The following is a 19,042-nucleotide window of genomic DNA, read 5'->3' as shown; positions in this document are numbered from 1 at the left end:
CCACACCATGGTTTTTACAAAGTTTACATGAGCCTTCTGGAATCAGTAACCCAAAGCAAGGCTTTGCAGGCTGCAGGGTGCAGGATAGGTCTGGCTTATTTAAAAGTCCAGCACTGCTGGAAAGTGCCTGGTTTCTTTGGCTCCTGGGCCAGGTTTACCCAGGTGAATTTTAGGCTATGCTATAAAATGGAGTTCATTATCGAATCTTAGGGTGACATTGTGACTTTCTTCTCCTCAATGAAAGATTCTTTTTTTCCAGCAGATTTATCCATATAAGTTTTGTTTTTCAAGACTCACGGGGTAGTAAAGGAGGAGACAAAACAAAAGATTTTTATTGAAAGTAACTTAAATATATAAACTTGAAAAAAATGAAAAGTACCTTTCAAGTCATTTTAAAAATTGTGTTAAAGATAAATCCAAAAGCACGTAATGATCTATAGTTAAACAACCCTTTCCCTATGAAGGCAAAATTATTGAGAAGTGTTTATTTTCCCTCTTGAAATGGCTAATCCAGGTAATAATATGGCTGTAGGTGGTCTATTCACATTGCTTCCTTCACTGCTTCTCTCTTTTAAACACACAAATCTTTCAGAACTACTATCACTGAGCTGCTGGCCTTTGCTTGGAAACAGAATGATACTTGGATCTTACAGGCCCAAGGCCCAGTGGACAGACAGGCTCTTGTCCTCCACGCTGGCCACCATGTCTTCAATGGCCTTCCAGTCAAGCTTGCTGAGGATGCTGCCAGTACTCTCAGACACACTGTCGATGCCACCAAAAAGAGGCTCTCGCTCTTCTTCAGTTGCTGACAAGTCCTATCAAATTAAGAAAGGTAGTAAGTTGTGGTCCAAGCCTGAGAAAAAAAATAAATGGAACATGAACTAAGCTTTCCAAAGGTTCTAGAGTTGCTCATCCACCAACTGGTGAAGCACACCAGGGCAGTGGTTGCCCAGCACATCTAGATTGACAACAAGCTGAACATCATCTGACACAACTAGATGTTGGCACCAGGTCTGAAGAATGGACACAATGGATTTTTATACTTGTAATAGAAATATCTGTTCTTACTTTTTTGATATTGTTTAATACAAATTCAAGGAAAATTCTGAAAGATAAACGCTACAGTACTAAGCCAAAAGTACAGATGCTCTGAATTACTACTTCAATCTTGCAGTATCTCCACATTTCATAAAAAACAAAAAACAGTAACAACTGGAGAACACAGAGAAATCACTAAGCAAACTTAAATCCGGAACAATGCTTACTTGTAGAAGGGAACTGTGACTCTCGCGAAGAACCGTACGGATGTCTGAAGGTACCGTCCAGGGACTCACCACGGTCTCCTCTCTCTCGTACTCTATACATACCTGTTTTGATTGAGGCGAAAGTTCTGCACTAATGTGATTTTTTGTACACTGCAGGCGACATGGAGCACCAGAACCTTTCAAGGGAAAAGGACAAAGCTACATGGGACTAAGTCATCTATATTTTTTTTTTGTTTATTCTGACTTTTATCATCAAATCTGAGGGAGTCACATTTTACCTAATAATTGAAGTTTTTAAGATTTAAGAAATCTCTGCAATTCAAGATGGGGCTCGAACTCACAACCCTGAGATCAAGAGTCACTCCACCAATTGAGCCAGCCAGGTGGCCCTTACCTGATCTTTGAATCACAAGGTCTTGGATATGGTTTTTAATAATTTCTGCCCTGTCAGTGTGACGGAAGGAAACGGAATTCTGGCCACCTCTTGATTTTAAAAAATAACAGGAACCTCTAGGACAAGGAGGAAAGGCTGCATATAGAACTGTGGAGAAGTTCCAACCACAGAGTTGGGTGAATGCACACTGTGGTGAAAAGCAAAACAGCTAGTAAAACAAAAACTTGAGATTGAAGGGTAATAAAGAATAATATTTTAACCACGAGGGTAGGCGGTCTCTCCAAGGTAGACAGAAACAAATGGAGATGGGGTGCTGAGGTGGTTGCTCCAACCAGTCAGGCTGTGAAAGAGATCAGCAAAGGCTATAACCACCAACTAATGCCACCCCCACTTCTGCTACAATTAATTTGTTAATTAGACTTTGATACTCATCAAATGAACATAATTATTGCCATCCAAAAACACTGACAAAATCATCACCAAAATCAAGAACTTAAAGTTAACGGTTCTGCATTTTAGGATAAATCTTTACCTGTGGGGAATCTATACACCTTGAGAAACTGTCCCTGGCCTTCTCTCACCTTGCTTTCTGCAGGGATGGCTTTGTAATTTCCTCCTTTTCAGATCAGAGTGTATCGCTCTAGGATTTGTTCGGGATATCCAATCTTAAAATACAATATCAAACAATGCTGTGAAACTGTGCATGTGCAAAGCTTTCCAAGTTTGGGTGTTCATGCCCCAGTGTGGACAGTGGACGCTTTCTAAGGTAAAAGGTCAGTGATATATTAAGAAGAAACCCCACAGTGGAAACTAGGCTGGCAAGCACACCAGCTGCCCTCGAAGAAAGCACTCTCTGTAGGACAGTGACCACCACCGCCCAATTTCTTTATAGCACATAAACAATGTTTACAGTGAGGAATCTGAAACTGAACAGTAAAACTGAATCCATCACCTGTACCACCCTCAGAAGGAAACCCTGTTCCTCCTTGTGCTCTACCTGTGTCAGTCCGTGGGCCATACTCTAGACACACAGCCACGCTAGACACTTGGAGTCCTACCCAATTTCATCCTGTCACAGGCAGGGCTACTCCTGGACAATGAAAGAAATACTTCTGTTTGCCTTTCTATGGGCAAGGCCCCATGCGAGATCATAATTCACTTCAAGAACACAAAACCCTGGATCTCTGGAGCTTTCATAAATATAATACCAGGGTACATATCAGTTCAACTTATTTTTAGGGGCAACATTGTATTTTGGGGTATTTTATCTGTTAAACTAACACTGCTAAATATTTGTTTAGAAAAGAAGGAAACAGCTTTGGAGTACTCTAAACTAGAAAAAAATTTTACAAAAGATGAAAGATTAAAATGAGAGACTTTAAAAGAAAAGAAGTCTGGGATGATACAATTAAAAGCACAGCAAGTGATGCTTCTAGGACTCATATTGATCCTAATAACTACAGCCTTGAGTTTTAATGCACTCAGTGGGGGAAAACTATGGAAAAAGAACCTAAGAGAATTTCTAGGAAATACAGACATCAACAGTCAAACCTGACAAGTTAAACAGCAGACACTGCTGAATGGAGAGGCAGTAAAGTGGAAGACGTGTCTGCAGGGGAAGAGGGCGGCACCGGATGACAGGCAGAGGGAGGAATAGACTCATTCAGGTCTCATCATTTTTATAGTGCACGTAATCAGTGTGTTCATCATTACACCTACCAAAGTTAGTTATTTTCTGTAAATTAGGATAACGCCACAGAGCTCACTCAGTTAATGTAAGACGAGGTAAGGTCATGCTCAGGCTGTGTTCACACAATGCCCGGCATCCAGGAAGTCCTCTGTACTGTTAGCTGGTGTCGTTGTCCTAAGGGGGTCCAAGCAGGCCCCTGTACTTCCCAAAGCCTCCGTGGCTTCAGCTGTAAGATGGGGATGACAGCGGCCCTGTTTATCTACCAAGGCTGTTTCAGAGAGCTCACAGGAGAATAAGGTGGAAGTGCTTTTGAAATGGTGAAGAATAACATGGGGTGAGGAGGGGGCCAGGGCTGGATCTTAATTCGTAGGAATTAAGATCATGACCACTTCCTCTCTAGTTGATCAGAGCACAGCTGATTTGGAATCCCCAAACTCATGGGCCTCTGTGCTGCATGACTGTGACAGAGGCCCCCTCCTGAATTACTGGTTTTTATGTTCAGTTCTGCGCTAAGCCCATGTTTTCACCTTTTTTTTTTAAAGATTTATTTATTTATTTATTCATGAGAAACAGAGAGAGAGAGAGAGAGATGCAGAGACACAGGCAGAGGGAGAAGCAGGCTCCATGCAAGGAGCCCGACGTGGGACTTGATCTCTGGTCTCCATGATCACACCCTGGGCTGCAGGCGGTGCTAAACCGCTGTGCCACCAGGGCTGCCCCTGTTTTCACTTTTATAATCCGTATTTTCCAGGTAGGAAAATTGAGGCTTTTACAAATGGGTTAGGAATGTGCTCAAAGCTAAAGAGTAAGTGCTGGGTTAAGGTTCCAAAGAGAGCTAATGCCACACCCTGTTCCCTAAACCCCTGGACCACACAGCTGTACCCCTCATTCTAAAATCTGTATTTGAAATTTCTAAGAGTGTTATGATTTTGAAAAAATGTAAGTTGAAGAACTTTTCTCTTTATTCATCCCTTACCTTTTTGGAAGGTAACTGGAGAAGGCACAGCCTTTCTTGCTGCCACATTGGCCCCACCTCCTTTATTCTGTATGGTAAAAGTAGCAGTTCCTATAAAAATGAGCAAACTTCTTTAGGTTCCTGTATGCACACCATGATTTTTCACATGTTGTACTGTAAATCCTTTGAGGTCGGAAACTTTTTTTTTAATTTATTTTTTATTGGTGTTCAATTTACTAACATACAGAATAACCCCCAGTGCCCGTCACCCATTCACTCCCAACCCCCGCCCTCCTCCCCTTCTACCACCCCTAGTTCGTTTCCCAGAGTTAGGAGTCTTTACGTTCTGTCTCCCTTTCTGCTATTTCCCACACATTTCTTCTCCCTTCCCTTATATTCCCTTTCACTATTATTTATATTCCTCACATGAATGAGAACATATAATGTTTGTCCTTCTCCAATTGACTTACTTCACTCAGCATAACACCCTCCAGTTCCATCCATGTTGAAGCAAATGGTGGGTATTTGTTGTTTCTAACGGCTGAGTAATATTCCATTGTATACATAAACCACATCTTCTTTATCCATTCATCTTTCAATGGACACCGAGGCTCCTTCCACAGTTTGGCTATTGTGGCCATTGCTGCTATAAACATCGGGGTGCAGGTGTCCCGGCGTTTCATTGCATCTGTATCTTTGGGGTAAATCCCCAACAGTGCAATTGCTGGGTCGTAGGGCAGGTCTATTTTTAACTCTTTGAGGAACCTCCACACAGTTTTCCAGAGTGGCTGCACCAGTTCACATTCCCACCAACAGTGCAGGAGGGTTCCCCTTTCTCCACATCCTCTCTAACATCTGTGGTTTCCTGCCTCGTTAATTTGCGCCATTCTCACTGGTGTGAGGTGGTATCTCATTGTGGTTTTGATTTGTATTTCCCTGATGGCAAGTGATGCAGAGCATTTTCTCATGTGCGTGTTGGCCATGTCTATGTCTTCCTCTGTGAGATTTTTCTTCATGTCTTTTGCCCATTTCATGATTGGATTGTCTGTTTCTTTGCTGTTGAGTTTAATAAGTTCTTTATAGATCTTGGAAACTAGCCCTTTATCTGATACGTCATTTGCAAATATCTTCTCCCATTCTGTAGGTTGTCTTTTAGTTTTGTTGACTGTATCCTTTGCTGTGCAAAAGCTTCTTATCTTGATGAAGTCCCAATAGTTCATTTTTGCTTTTGTTTCTTTTGCCTTCGTGGATGTATCTTGCAAGAAGTTACTGTGGCCAAGTTCAAAAAGGGTGTTGCCTGTGTTCTCCTCTAGGATTTTTAAGGAATCTTGTCTCACATTTAGATCTTTCATCCATTTTGAGTTTATTTTTGTGTATGGTGAAAGAGAGTGGTCTAGTTTCATTCTTCTGCATGTGGATGTCCAATTTTCCCAGCACCATTTATTGAAGAGACTGTCTTTCTTCCAATGGATAGTCTTTCCTCCTTTATCGAATATTAGTTGACCATAAAGTTCAGGGTCCACTTCTGGATTCTCTATTCTGTTCCATTGATCTATGTGTCTGCTTTTGTGCCAGTACCACACTGTCTTGATGACCACAGCTTTGTAGTAGAACCTGAAATCTGGCATTGTGATGCCCCCAGATACGGTTTTCTTTTTTTTTTTTTTTTTTTTAATTTTTATTTATTTATGATAGTCACACAGAGAGAGAGAGGCACAGAGACACAGGCAGAGGGAGAAGCAGGCTCCATGCACCGGGAGCCCGACGTGGGATTCGATCCCGGGTCTCCAGGATCGCGCCCTGGGCCAAAGGCAGGCGCCAAACCGCTGCGCCACCCAGGGATCCCCGGTTTTCTTTTTTAAAATTCCCCTGGCTATTCGGGGGACAGACAGAAATCCTGATATTGATCTAGTACATCCTGATATCAGAACTTGATTTGTGAAAAATGCCTACCTCTTTAGCCAGACACACAAAAGAAACAGATTCCCAAATAAGTCGTATCTAAATATTGACTGTTCAATTCTATTACAAAAAGATCATTAGTTTAAAAAAGATTTCTGTGATCTTCCTATTTCAAAGCAATGGAACAAACAAAATCCCAGCACAGGTAAGTTTTTATCAATCCTGCAGCTTGCATTCTGCTGAGAGGAGAACTGCTTTTCACTAAAATTTCATTTTACTAATGCAAACCAACTCTGGAGACAAGGAGTCCACCAAATTATACAAAATTTTTGTTTTCAAATTATACAAAATTTTAAAAAAAGGTCAGAGTCTTACCATGTGGCCAAGGAGGGCCTTGAGGATGCCCCAGAGGTTTCCCCTTTCGGATATAACTCGGTCTGGATATATATCTGAATTTTCCAGGTTGATTTGTTGGAATATTGTGACCATATTTATTCTCTCTACAGTAGAAATTACATAATTATTACATTCCTAGAATCTCAGTAATAAACTATATTTCAAAAAGCCCAAATTCTAGCTCAGATTAATATATTCATTTGACGTTGCTTTTTCTATACCTCAGGGATAACATTTCGTGTTTTGACAATTCTCAACAAATTATTCTTCATATCTCACACCTTAAACTTCATTTGTTTGTTCAAAGAAATTGGTTATCTATTTTAAATTGCCTGTGTATTTGGCAGTTATGTATTTTTAGTACCCTGTTTTATTTTAGAAAAGATTCGAGGGAGTCTGTGCTATTTTGAGTAGACCCCAAATTATACATACACAAGTAGTCTGATTACATGTGGGTTCGTGTTGGGAAGAGATGGCGGAGAGGCGAGGACTGTTTCTGCAAGAGTGGAGCCAAGGGGAGAAACAGGGAGAACAGTTAGGTGGCAAATTACAGAAAAGGAGGAAACAGAATTGAACGGATATCAAAATTGCATTGATATCCAGTATGCCGGAGTGCACTGGCACATCTTACAGACGCAGTGCCATTTTTGTCTTTTTCCTTGGTGACTCTATAAACTTGTAAAGACCTCATAATTATGGGAACATGTTTTTCTTTACTTGATTATCGTACTTCTGAGCAGGGTAGATGCAAATATACTGGACGTGGGGGACAAAAGCACTAAATTCTGCTTACTGCACCTGACATAATCTTGCCGAATGACCTGCCAAACTTTGTCTTACCTTCTTGGAGAAAGGCAGTGTTGCTCTTGGGAAATTTGAGCAGCTCTGGGTTTGTGAGGCAAGGCTTTCTGTGCAGTTTTTGGTAGCTGTACTGATTCAGATAACAGTTCGTTCATCAGACTGTATGCTTGGGAGATCCGCTGATTATAGTGGTCCGCGAGTAACAACCTTCAAACAAAGAATTAAACAGCATTTAGTAAAAGACTCCTTTTCAGTTCATACTTCTAGAGGAAACGTAATGTTTGAAGATGTCCTAGCATTTGCTTTTTTTTCAATGCTTTTCTTTTTTTTTTTTTAATTTTTTATTTATTTATGATAGTCACAGAGAGAGAGAGAGAGAGAGAGAGGCAGAGACACAGGCAGAGAGAGAAGCAGGCTCCATGCACCGGGAGCCCGACGTGGGATTCGATCCCAGGTCTCCAGGATCGCGCCCTGGGCCAAAGGCAGGTGCCAAACTGCTGCGCCACCCAGGGATCCCTTCAATGCTTTTCAAATGCAAATTCATATTTCAGATTTCTGAAAACCATTAGGTGGAAATTTTTTTTTTTAAGATTTTATTTATTTATTCATGAGAGACACAGGGAGAGAGAGAGAGAGGCAGAGACACAGGCAGAGGGAGAAGCAGGCTCCATGCAGGGAGCCTGACGTGGGACTCGATCCCAGGTCTCCAGGATCATTCCCTGAGCTGAAGGTGGCTCTAAACCACTGAGCCACCTGGGCTGCCCCCATTAGGTGGAAATTGAAGGTACCTATAGTTACGACCTTTTGGGTATTTTCAAAATACACCTACATATCTGGATTGGGGGAGGGAAGGCAACAGCAGAAATAAAAGCCTGAAAATTCAATGGAATAAACGATATTTGAAAGCGAATTCCTTAAAAGGCTCATGGAGTCTATTTTCCTTGCAGTTATCTCCCATGATTTTCTGTTTATGGACAGAAAGGGGCTATGTGAAGACTAGAGCTGGTCAGGCGTTGTCAATGCCTCGGGTGTGCAAACTGGGGAGCTCACCTGTCCTTTTCGTTCTTCATCTTTTGTCTCAGCCTGATTTCCCGTGAAGTCATGTAAAACTGCAGGAGAAATACCCAGTTAGTCTGTGATTGTTTAGTTCAAATAATTAAGCCACTGTGATGCAGGGAAAACATGAAAATTCCACTAACCAATTTTAATACCAAAGTTTTTTTTTTTTAAGATTTTATTTATTTATTCCTGAGAGACACAGAGAGAAAGGCAGAGACATAGGCAGAGGGAGAAGCAAGCTCCCCATGGGGAGACCAATGCCGGACTCGATCCCAGGGCCCTGGGATCATGACCTGAGCTGAAGGCAGATGCTCAACCATTGAGCCACCCAGGCGTCCCTTAATAGGAGGTTAAAACGTCTTTTTGCCATTCAGGAAAACAGTGTAAAACACTGTCATATTTGATGAAGCTTCCTATCTCAGCACAAAACATGAAAATGTTAATAAAGCATCATGTAATTAAAATCTGGTTTAATAAGTGGGATGCAAAATCTATTTTAGTAGCTAAATTCATGTATTTTCTCAAAAGAAGAGAACCTTATCAGCTGCATTTAAAATTTTTTTTAATTTGAATTCAATTAACAAAGTGTCAGCTGCATTTAAAATGGAAAAAAAGAACACTGAAGTGCATTTGCTCTCTGCAGATCCTACATGGAAGTAGTCAGTAATAAATTAAAGGTCTTATTAATTTCTGATATAAATTCAAATAAGGGGTGCCTGCGTGGTTCAGTTGGCTAGGCATCTGCCTTCAGCTCACGTCATTATCTCAGGGTCCTGGGATTGAGCCCCACATCAGGCTTCCTGCTCAGGGGTGGCCTGCTTCTCCCTCTCCCTCTGCCACTGCCCCTGCTTATGCTCTCTGTCAAATAAATAAATAAAATCTTTAAATAAATTCAAATGAAATTTGTAATTACAACCCCTCACTAACCCCATCCCTCACCTAAACAGTAGCTAAAAATAAACAAGTGTTTGTAATTGTGAAGGAGTGGTCACAAAGTCTATGAACCAAGCAGCCCCTGTGCCTTCGATTAATTTATCCTAAATCTGGACACAGTTCTATCTTGGGTATTTGCTTGGTTGAGAGGGTGACATCAGAAGTCACCCCCCATGGGTTGGAGGAACACATACATTAACACATGCACCTGAAGATTCTAGTCATGTGCCTCACTGCTGACAAAATGTTATATTAATTAAGATCGGGGCACCTGGGTGACTCCATCTGTTAAGCACCCGACTCTTGATTTTGGGTCTCAGGGTCATGAGATCCAGCCCCGCGTTGGGCTCCACACCATGGGGCCTGCCTAAGATTCTCTCTCTCCCTGTTTCCCTCCTTCCAGCTCTTGTGCATGCACATGCTCTCTCTTTAAATTAAAAAAAAAAAAAAAAAAGTTTTATTAACATCAACATGCTTTCTCCAGACACAAGTATAGTGTACAATTTATGTAAGAGTTCACCTACTTTGCACCATTTGGTGCTTTACTGTGACCACCTTATCTGGAAAACTCGCTTTTATAGAACATGTTTCCCTAATGATGCTGAAAAAAATTAAGTACTATTATATTTTATTTCAAATTACAAAATAAAAGATAAACTATGTATAATCCAAATGTAATTTTCATAGTAATGTGATTATCAAAATAACATTGCTTTATTTCACCTTCTGAAGAAAACTGTTTCTGACCTAGCCATGGTGACGTCCACAGTCAGGGCTCAGTGAACAAATGTTGACAGTTTTTATTTTTTTATTTATTTTTTATTTATTTATTTATTTTTATTTTTTTATTTTTTTATTTTTTGTTGACAGTTTTTAAAGGGCAGTGCGCGTGTGCATGCACACACACGCACAATTGTACCCTTGGTACGTGACTGGACCATACTCTTTATTTTTTGTAGATAACTTATGGATACAGAATTTTTATTACACACACAGTCAGTGTTTAATTGCCATTGACTCTCACTGAAAATTAAGGGAATAGCTCTAACTGGTCACCAATTACTCAACATCTTCACTGGGTTAAAATTAGCTACAGCCGTAATTAGCCTGGGAAGGGAAAGTATTTAAGATAGTTCAACTTCTAGAACATGGTTTGTAGAATACCTTGCTATATTTTATTAAGGTAATTAACATTTTCTGACAAGCAAAACTGGTGACATTTCTGTCTAATAAAAAAATGTATCCAAATTATGTTAATCCTTTTCCTGAATATTTGCTAAAGAAAAACTGCACACATTCTGTGCTAATTCCTTTGCCCCTGATACTGCATACTTACTGGATTGCTCCTCGGGCAGAAAGGGTCATGTTCTCGCCCTCTCTTTTCTGCCAGCTGGTTTAAGTACTCTGCCATTCTTTCCTTGCGTTTTCTTTTCATCCACACCTGAATTTCTCTTCTTTCCTTCTCCGTTCTTTGTGTTCGTCTACCAGAAGAATGCTGAACACTGAGAAATATAACAGTCAAGGCATCACTTGATTTTACATTTTTTTATGGATATAAGTAGAATCACAACTAAATGCTATTTATTTGGAAAGGGATTTTTTAAAAGTAATTTCTACACCCAACATGGAGCTTGAACTCACAACCCTGAGGTCAAGAGTCACACATGCCGCCGACTGAGCCAGCTAGGTGCCCCTATTTGGAAAGATTTTTCCCATTCTCGAAAAGTAGTATATGTGCATTATCTCTATCAACTTGCTCCAACCTGTACCCTGAAATCCATTGAAAATGATCTCAGAAAACTCACCAAAAGCCTCTTCATCCTACTGGATTTCTCTAAAGCATTTAATATAATTGGCTCTTTTTTCCTGTGTTGAACTCTTTCCTACATGAGTCTTCTAACTGAAAACACTCTGTAGGCTCCTACATTGGCTACTTCTCTGCTCACCACTTCCATATTAATGTCTTGAAAGGTTGTTTTTTACTTCTTTACCAATCATCTATTCCTGGACTAGCTCAATCGCTTCCAAAACTTCTACTACAGAGATGACTTCTAAACAGCTGCCCTTGTGGATCTAGCCTCACATTCATGCTCATGCCATACTTCCCACGGGCTGACCTGAGCTAATGCCTGAGCATGGCAGGCATAGTATGGCTGGCTCATTCCTGCAAGACACAGGACTCTTCTGGGGGGGCAGTGTTGGCATGATATCTCACCATTGACCCAGCTGAAATTTTCCTAGAACACTGTACTCTTAACATTCCACTTACTCAACCCTCTCCCCTCCCCCTTCTGGTCTGATGTGTTCCTCTACTTCTGTGATTTTCCACCTTTCCCTTCATAGGCCTTTCTCCCAATAATTGTCTTGCACATCTATAAAATTTTTTTTTGTAAATTTTTATTTATTTATGATAATCACACACACACAGAGAGAGAGAGAGAGAGAGAGGCAGAGACACAGGCAGAGGGAGAAGCAGGCTCCATGCACCGGGAGCCCGACGTGGGATTCGATCCCGGGTCTCCAGGATCGCGCCCTGGGCCAAAGGCAGGCGCCAAACCACTGCGCCACCCAGGGATCCCTGTCTTGCACATCTAATCCTATCTTGGTTTCTGCTTCTCAGATGATATGAACTGACACAAGTAGTACTGATAGTGGTCTAAGAAAACACGTAGTGTGAGATAGGGATTTGGGGGGTACCAAAGCACCCAGCATACGAGAACATCATCCCAAGTGGAAGGTCACAGGTACAAGTGATGTGGTTTGTACTGATAACCTGCTTTTCCTTCTGGAAATCTGGATTTGGTATCTGCCAGGCAGAGGCTGCCTACCCAACTAGCCCCCAAGAAAAACTCTGGGCACTGAATCTCTAAATGAGCCTCCATGGTGGACATTATCTCACAGATGCTGTCATAACCTGCTGCTGGAGGAACAGTGTCCTGTTGGGACTGCACTAGGATTCTTGAGACCCTTGCCTGGTTTCCCTCCGAATTCACTACATGCACTCTTTTCCACTTGCTGGTTTTGCTTTGAATTATCTTGCTGTAATAAATTAAGTCATGAATTTTGTAAGTCCTCCCAGCCAATCAGCGAACCTAAGTGATCTCCTGGAGACCCCTAACACAGGATCAGATCTACACTGGCCCTGCAGTCTGACAGCTGCCCCAACTTTCTCTGGCTCCTGCCCCTTTCTCCCTCACAAGTATTTCTCCAAATAAATCTCTTGCTCACCTAAATCTCATTTTGGTATTTGCTTCTTGGATGTGCCAATGAATATTACTAACTGATTATATTCTCCTGGCACCCTATAACGTATCTGAAACTACATTCTCTATCTTGCCAAAGAAATCACCATCAACTCAGTCATCCAAATAGAAAATCGTTCTCACTTCCTCCTGACAGCCTTCAGGTTTACTCATGATTACTACCCTACGCTCTCTATTCTGAGGTCCTTCAACTTGAGACTACTGAAGTAAGACCTCCAGTTGGCTCCCATTTCTTTGTTGATCCCCTTACTATTTGTAGATAAGGAATAGATGCCTTTGGCCTCCAATCTATAACCAGCACACCTAGCCAGTCCCTCTCTCTCATTCCAAGGCATAAACTCCAGTCACACCTAACTCCTGGTCCACATCTGATCATCACTCCTTTGCATTTTATATTCTTGCTGCCTTGAATACCCTTTCTACTGTTTATAAGGAACACAAATTTCTATTGGTCCTTTGAAATACAGCTCAAATACTGTAACTAGTGAAGCTGATGCCTTTGACGGACTCTCCCTGCAAGCTCTCATTGCACACTGACATAATTTGGTCTTATATCACTCTTTTTATATTTCTATCTCCATTCAATAGTACAAACCTGTCTTTATCCTAATTCCTGACATGATACATTATTGATGAAATATTCATAACATTCATAAGGTTAACTAATATAAACAAGTCAGGAGGTATATGTATCTCAAGGAAGCATTAGGAGGAGAGCCAGACTTTATCCTATTAGTAACCAGTTCTTGGATCAGGACAGGTTGCAAGGAAAAACATTTTAACCTAATATTCCAAGAAAAGACTATTTAATATGTATTCTAAGGATTAATATTTAGGGTAAATACTGTGGATGAAGTCTTTAATTGGGTGCCTCCGTGGCTTAGTCGGAAGGGGCTGAGTCTTGATTTCAGCTCAGGTAATGATCTCAAGGTCATGATATCCAACCCCAAATCAGCTCTGCACTCAATGTAGAGTCTGCTTGTCCCTCTCCCTCCTCTACCCACCCCCCAACTTGTATGCATGCATGCATATACACGCTCTCTCAACCTCTCTAAAAACAAATGGATAAATAAAATCTTAAAAATAAATCATTAATTACTTCTAAAAAGAAAGGATTAAATTATGTGGTACTTAAAATGATGAGAACTTCCAGGGAAGATGGTAGAGTAGGAGAACCCTAAGCTCATCTCATCCCATGGATATGACTAGGTAACACTCGTATCAGTGAAAATAACCCAGAAAATGATCAAAGACTAGAAGAACAAACTCCACAGCTAAATGTAGAGAAGATGCCATATCAAAGAGGGCAGGAAGGGTGGAGACACGGTCGGGGGCTAAGTGGAACCACAGGACTGTTTGCTGCTGGGAGGGACGCTGTGGGCATGGAGAGGAGAGAGAAACAGATCCTCACACTGAGGAGCCCACACAGGAAAGATGAATCCCCATAGCATTTGGCTTTGAAAACCAAAGGGCCTGAATTTTGCAAGTTCTTATAATCAGCAGGACTTAAAACCTAGAACTTTAAAAATCAGCAGGCTCAGCTCTGGAAAAGCCTGGAGGGAGAAAGGAAACTGAGTCTCTGCCCTTAAAGAGAAAGCACAAGAGACAGCCCTGCAGGATACAACATAGAAGCAGCATTTGAAAAATGCCAGGGCATATGGGAGGGAGGTTTGTTTGCTAACCTCACACCATGTGCTGGATCTTTGGGAAACTTCTCCAAGAACTAAAGAGCTGAGAGACACCATTTCTGTTCCCTGCCCTGAGCCTAGACACAGGGACACATGCTGGACCTGCACAACACTGACTCTATCTAACTTGCTAACAGTGCACAAGCCCCCATATTTTCCTGCAGGCCCATCCCCTCCAGCCAGGACTCCAACTCTCCTCCAACAGCAAACCCACTCAAATCATGATAACATGGCACATCCCACCCCACTCTCCTATGGACTCACCTCCTCCAATGTGCTCTTTGCCAGAGCCCAACCAAAGCTGTGCCACAGCCTGGCAGTATACAAGCAGCTCCAACAGGAGCCAACACCACTCTAAAGTGACTCCTGCCCCAGGGAGGGAGAAATAACGACATATAACTATCAGACCATAGCCTCAGCAGTCAGGTGGAAGCAGACATCTGGTCTGACTACAAGCTCTGCCCACCAACAAAAGCTTCTCTGGGGACAACACACTGCACTTCACGGCTACTGCATCTCTGGCAAACACCTGGTCCAGCTCAACTCAAGCCCAAGGTGACCCCCAGACTGGCTCACTAAGAACCCAGGGACCACATCTTGTCCACAATAGGCAAAGAAAGCCATTACACACAACTGGGCTGAGAGAAAAAGTGACTCAGCCACAACATCAGGGTACATGCAATACACAGAGGAGACACCCCTGAAGTGTGCCAGGTTCTAGTAATTAGGGGACACTGCACTGCAGGGCACTATAAGACCTCTTCTTCATAAGGCCACTGCTTTCAAGGGCAGGAGATGTAGATGACTTCTCTGACACAGAAAAAGAGTTACAAAGAGTTAGACAAAATGAAGAGGCAGAGGAATGTGTTCCAAAGAAAGACCAGGACAAAAATCACAGAAAGAAACCTAGGTGAAATAGACATAGTAATATGACTTAAAGAGAACTTAAAGTAGTGGTTATAGCTCACTGGAAAAAAAGTGAAGGACATCAGTGAGACCCTTAACAAAGAGATAGAAAACATAAAGAAGAACCAATCAGAGATAAATAACAATATAAATGAAATTAAAAACACACTAGATGGAATGAATAGTAGACTATAAGAAGCAGGAAAATGGATCAAAACTTGGAGGACAGAGTAATGGAAAGCAATCAAGCTGAACAGATGAGAAAAATAATACAAAATAAAAATAGTGCCCCAGCAACACCATTAAGTGCAATAACATTTGCATTATAAGGATCCCAGAAGGAGAAGACAGAGCAAAGGGAGAAAATTTATTTCAAGAAAATAATATCTGAAAACTTCTCAAATCTGGGTAGGGAAACTAAAATTCAGATCCAGTAGACACAGAAATCCCCCAACAAAATCAAGGAGGTCCATACCAAGACACATGTTAATTAAAATGGCAAAAAAATTAGTGATAGAGAATTTTAAAAGGAGCAAAAGAAAACAGTTACATACAAGGGAGATTTCATAAGGCAATCAGCTGATTTCTCAGTAGAAACTGGGCAGGACAGAAGTGGAATGATATATTCAAAGTGCAGAAAGGAAAAAACCTGCATCCAAGAATACTCTATCCTGCAAAGCTATCATTCAGAATAGGAAAGACAAAAAAGAGTTTCCCAGATACAAGTTTTAAAAAATTCATGACCACTAAAACAACCCTATAAGAAATGTCAAAGGGGGTTCTTTTTTAAAAAAATATTTTATTTACTTGACAGAGAGAGAGAGAGAGAGAGAGAAAGAGAGCGAGAGCACAAGTAGAGGGAGTGGCAGGCAGAAGGAGAAGGACAAGCAGCCTCCCTGCTCAGCAGGAAGCCTGATGTGGGGCTCAACCCCAGGGGCCTGGGATCATGACCTGAGCTGAAGGCAGGCACTTAACTGACCGAGCCACCTAGGTGCCCCCAAAAGGGACTCTTTGAGTGGAAAGGAAAAATCACAAATAGGAGTAAGAAAAGGAGAAAGTGCAAAAAGAATAAAAATAAGTATGTATAGGGACCCCTGGGTGGCTCAGTGGTTGAGCATCTGCCTTTGGCTCAGGGCATGATCCCGGCATCTGGGGATCGAGTCCCACATCAGGCTCTCAGCAAGGAGCCTGCTTCTCTCTCTGCCTATGTCTCTGCCTCTCTCTCTCTCTTATGAATAAATAAATAAATCTTAATAAAAAAAAGTATGTATAAAAATCAGTCAAGGAACTCTCAAAAGGATGTGAAGCATGATACCATACACCTAAAACATGGGAGGTGAGGAGAAGAGTAAAGAATGGGTTCAAACTTAAGTGCCCATCAACTTAATATAGACTACTATATGCATAATATGTCATATACAAACTGAATGGTAACCACAAATAAAAACTGATAACAGATATGCAAAAGACAGAGAAAGGAATCCAAGTATATCACTAAAGAAAGCCAGCAGGGCGGGGGGGGGGGGGGAGAAGAAAAATGAAAGAAAAAAAAGGGGGGGAGGAAGAAAGCCAGCAAACCATGAGAAAAGAGAGCAAGAGAAGAAACAGAAGCAGCACAAATAATCATAAAACAAATAACAAAATGGTAATAAGTACATACCTATGAATAATTACTTTGTTTTTTTTAAATTATCTATTTATTTATTCATGAGAGACACACAGAGAGAGGCAGAGGCACAAGCAGAGGGAGAAGCAGGCTCCCTGTGGGGAACCCGATGCAGGACTCGATCCCAGGATTCTGAGACCAGGACCTGAGTTGAAGGCAGACGCTCAACCACTGAGCCACCCAGGTGCCTCTACTTTGTTCTTTTTTTAAAAGATTATATTTATTTATTTGACAAAGAGAGACAGAGTGCACAAGCAGGGGCACAGCAGAGTGAGAGGGAGAAGCAGGCTCTCTGCTAAGCAGGGAGCCCTAGGAGGGGCTTGATCCCAGAACCCTGAGATCACGACCTGAGCCAAAGACAGACACTTAACCAACTGAGCGACCCAGGCACCTCTACTTTGAATATAAATGAACTAAATGCTCCAATCAAAAGATATAAGGTGACAGAATAGATAAAAAAAAGCAAGACCCATCTATATGCTGCCTACAAGAGACTCATTTCAGACCTAAGACACAACACATGCAGACTCAAAGTCGAGGGATGGAGAAGCATTTATCATAAAAAGGGAAGTGAAAAGAAAGCTGGGGTAGCAATACTTATACCAGGCAAAACAGACTTTAAAAGACTGTAGCAAGAGACAAAGAAGGACACCACATAATCATAAAGGGAAGAATTCAACAAGAAGATATAACAATTGTAAATATTTATGCACCCAACATGGGAGCATGGAGCAGGGGAGCACCCAAATACATAAAGCAGTTAATAGCAAACATAAAGGAAATTATCAGTAATAATCAATAATAGTAGGGGACTTTGACATCCCATTTACATCAGTAGATAGATCATCCAAACAGAAAATCAACAAGGAAGCAGTGGCTCTGAATGACACTGGACCAGATGGATCTAACAAGATATATTCAGAACATTCCATCCTAAAACAGCAAAATGCACATTCTTTTCAAGTGCACATGGAAAATTCTCCAGAATAGATAACATATTGGGCCACAAAACAAGTCTTAGCAAATTCAAAAAGATCAAAGTCATACCATGCAACTTTTCTGACCACAACACTATGAAACTAGAAATCAACCATAAAAATAATCTGGAAAGAGTATAAATACATGGAGGTTAAAAACACACTTTGGAACAATGAATGGGTCAACAAAAAAATCAAAGAAGAAATTAAAAATACATGGAGACATATGAAACTGAAAAGACAATGGTCCAAAATCTTTGGGATGCAGTAAAAGCTGTTCTAAGATGGAAGTTTATAGCAATACAAGCCTGCCTCAAAAAGCAAGATAAATTTCAAATAACCTAACCTTATACCTAAAGTAGCTAGAAAAAGAACAAACAAAACCCAAAACCTGTAGAAGGAAGGAAGTAACAAAGATTAGAGCAGAAATAAATGAAACGGAAACTAAAAAGCCAAGAGAACAGATCAATGAAACCAGAAGCTCAACCTTTGAAAAGATTTTTAAAAATGATAAACCTTTAGCCAGACTCATCCAAAAAACAAGAGAGAGAGAGAGAGAGAGAGAGAACTCAAACAAAATCAGAAATGAAAGAGAAGAAATAACAACACCACAGTAAGAGACTATTATGGAAAATTATATGCCTACATTTGAACAACCTATATGAAATGGAAGAATTCCTAGAAACATCTAACCTCTCAAAACTGAAACAGGAAGAAAGAGAAAATTTGAACAGACTGGTTATCAGCAATGAAATTGAATCCATAATCAAAAAACATCCAAAAAACAAAAGTCCAGGACCAGATGGCTTCACAGATGAATTCTACCAAGTATGTAGAGAAGAGTTAATTATCAATTCTTCTCGAACTATTCCAAAAAAAATAGAAAAGAAAAGAAAGCTTCCAAATTAATTCTATGAGGCCACCATTACCTTGATACCAAAACCAGATAAAGACACTACAAAAAAAGGAGAACTACTGGGGCACCTGGGTGGCTCAGCTGGTTAAGCATCTGACTCTTGATTTCAGCTCAGGTCATGATCTTGGGGCTGTGAGACTGAGTCCTGTGCTGGGCTCTGTAATCAGCAGGGAATCTATTTGAGATTCTCTCTCTGCCTCTGCCCCTCCTCTCCATGTGCTTTCTTCTCAA

At 41.0% G+C, this 19,042-nt stretch overlaps 1 protein-coding gene across 14 annotated transcripts in view; it reads right to left on the bottom strand.

Moving 5' to 3' along the window:
* Positions 1 to 301: 301 nt before the first annotated feature.
* CPLANE1 (ciliogenesis and planar polarity effector 1) overlaps positions 302 to 19,042 on the bottom strand; it is a 137,323-nt gene continuing 118,582 nt past the window's right edge. For 9 of the 14 annotated variants that reach the window (XM_038535284.1, XM_038535288.1, XM_038535291.1 and 6 more), the window contains 8 exons: positions 10,732 to 10,897; positions 8,454 to 8,512; positions 7,443 to 7,610; positions 6,582 to 6,706; positions 4,326 to 4,415; positions 2,241 to 2,324; positions 1,266 to 1,441; positions 302 to 815 (listed from right to left, as the gene is read on the bottom strand). In XM_038535284.1, the coding sequence (XP_038391212.1) occupies positions 648 to 815; positions 1,266 to 1,441; positions 2,241 to 2,324; positions 4,326 to 4,415; positions 6,582 to 6,706; positions 7,443 to 7,610; positions 8,454 to 8,512; positions 10,732 to 10,897 (1,036 nt within the window). In that variant the 3' untranslated portion in view covers positions 302 to 647. Of the gene's footprint in view, positions 816 to 1,265; positions 1,464 to 2,240; positions 2,325 to 4,325; positions 4,416 to 6,581; positions 6,707 to 6,762; positions 7,099 to 7,442; positions 7,611 to 8,453; positions 8,513 to 10,731; positions 10,898 to 19,042 lie in introns of those variants that run through there. The other 5 variants (XM_038535289.1, XM_038535298.1, XM_038535293.1 and 2 more) reach the window with 4 other exon arrangements.

Source organism: Canis lupus, chromosome 4, assembly GCF_011100685.1.
Source record: "Canis lupus familiaris isolate Mischka breed German Shepherd chromosome 4, alternate assembly UU_Cfam_GSD_1.0, whole genome shotgun sequence".
Lineage (NCBI taxonomy): Eukaryota > Metazoa > Chordata > Mammalia > Carnivora > Canidae > Canis > Canis lupus.
This window is presented reverse-complemented; position numbering and strand designations above follow the sequence as displayed.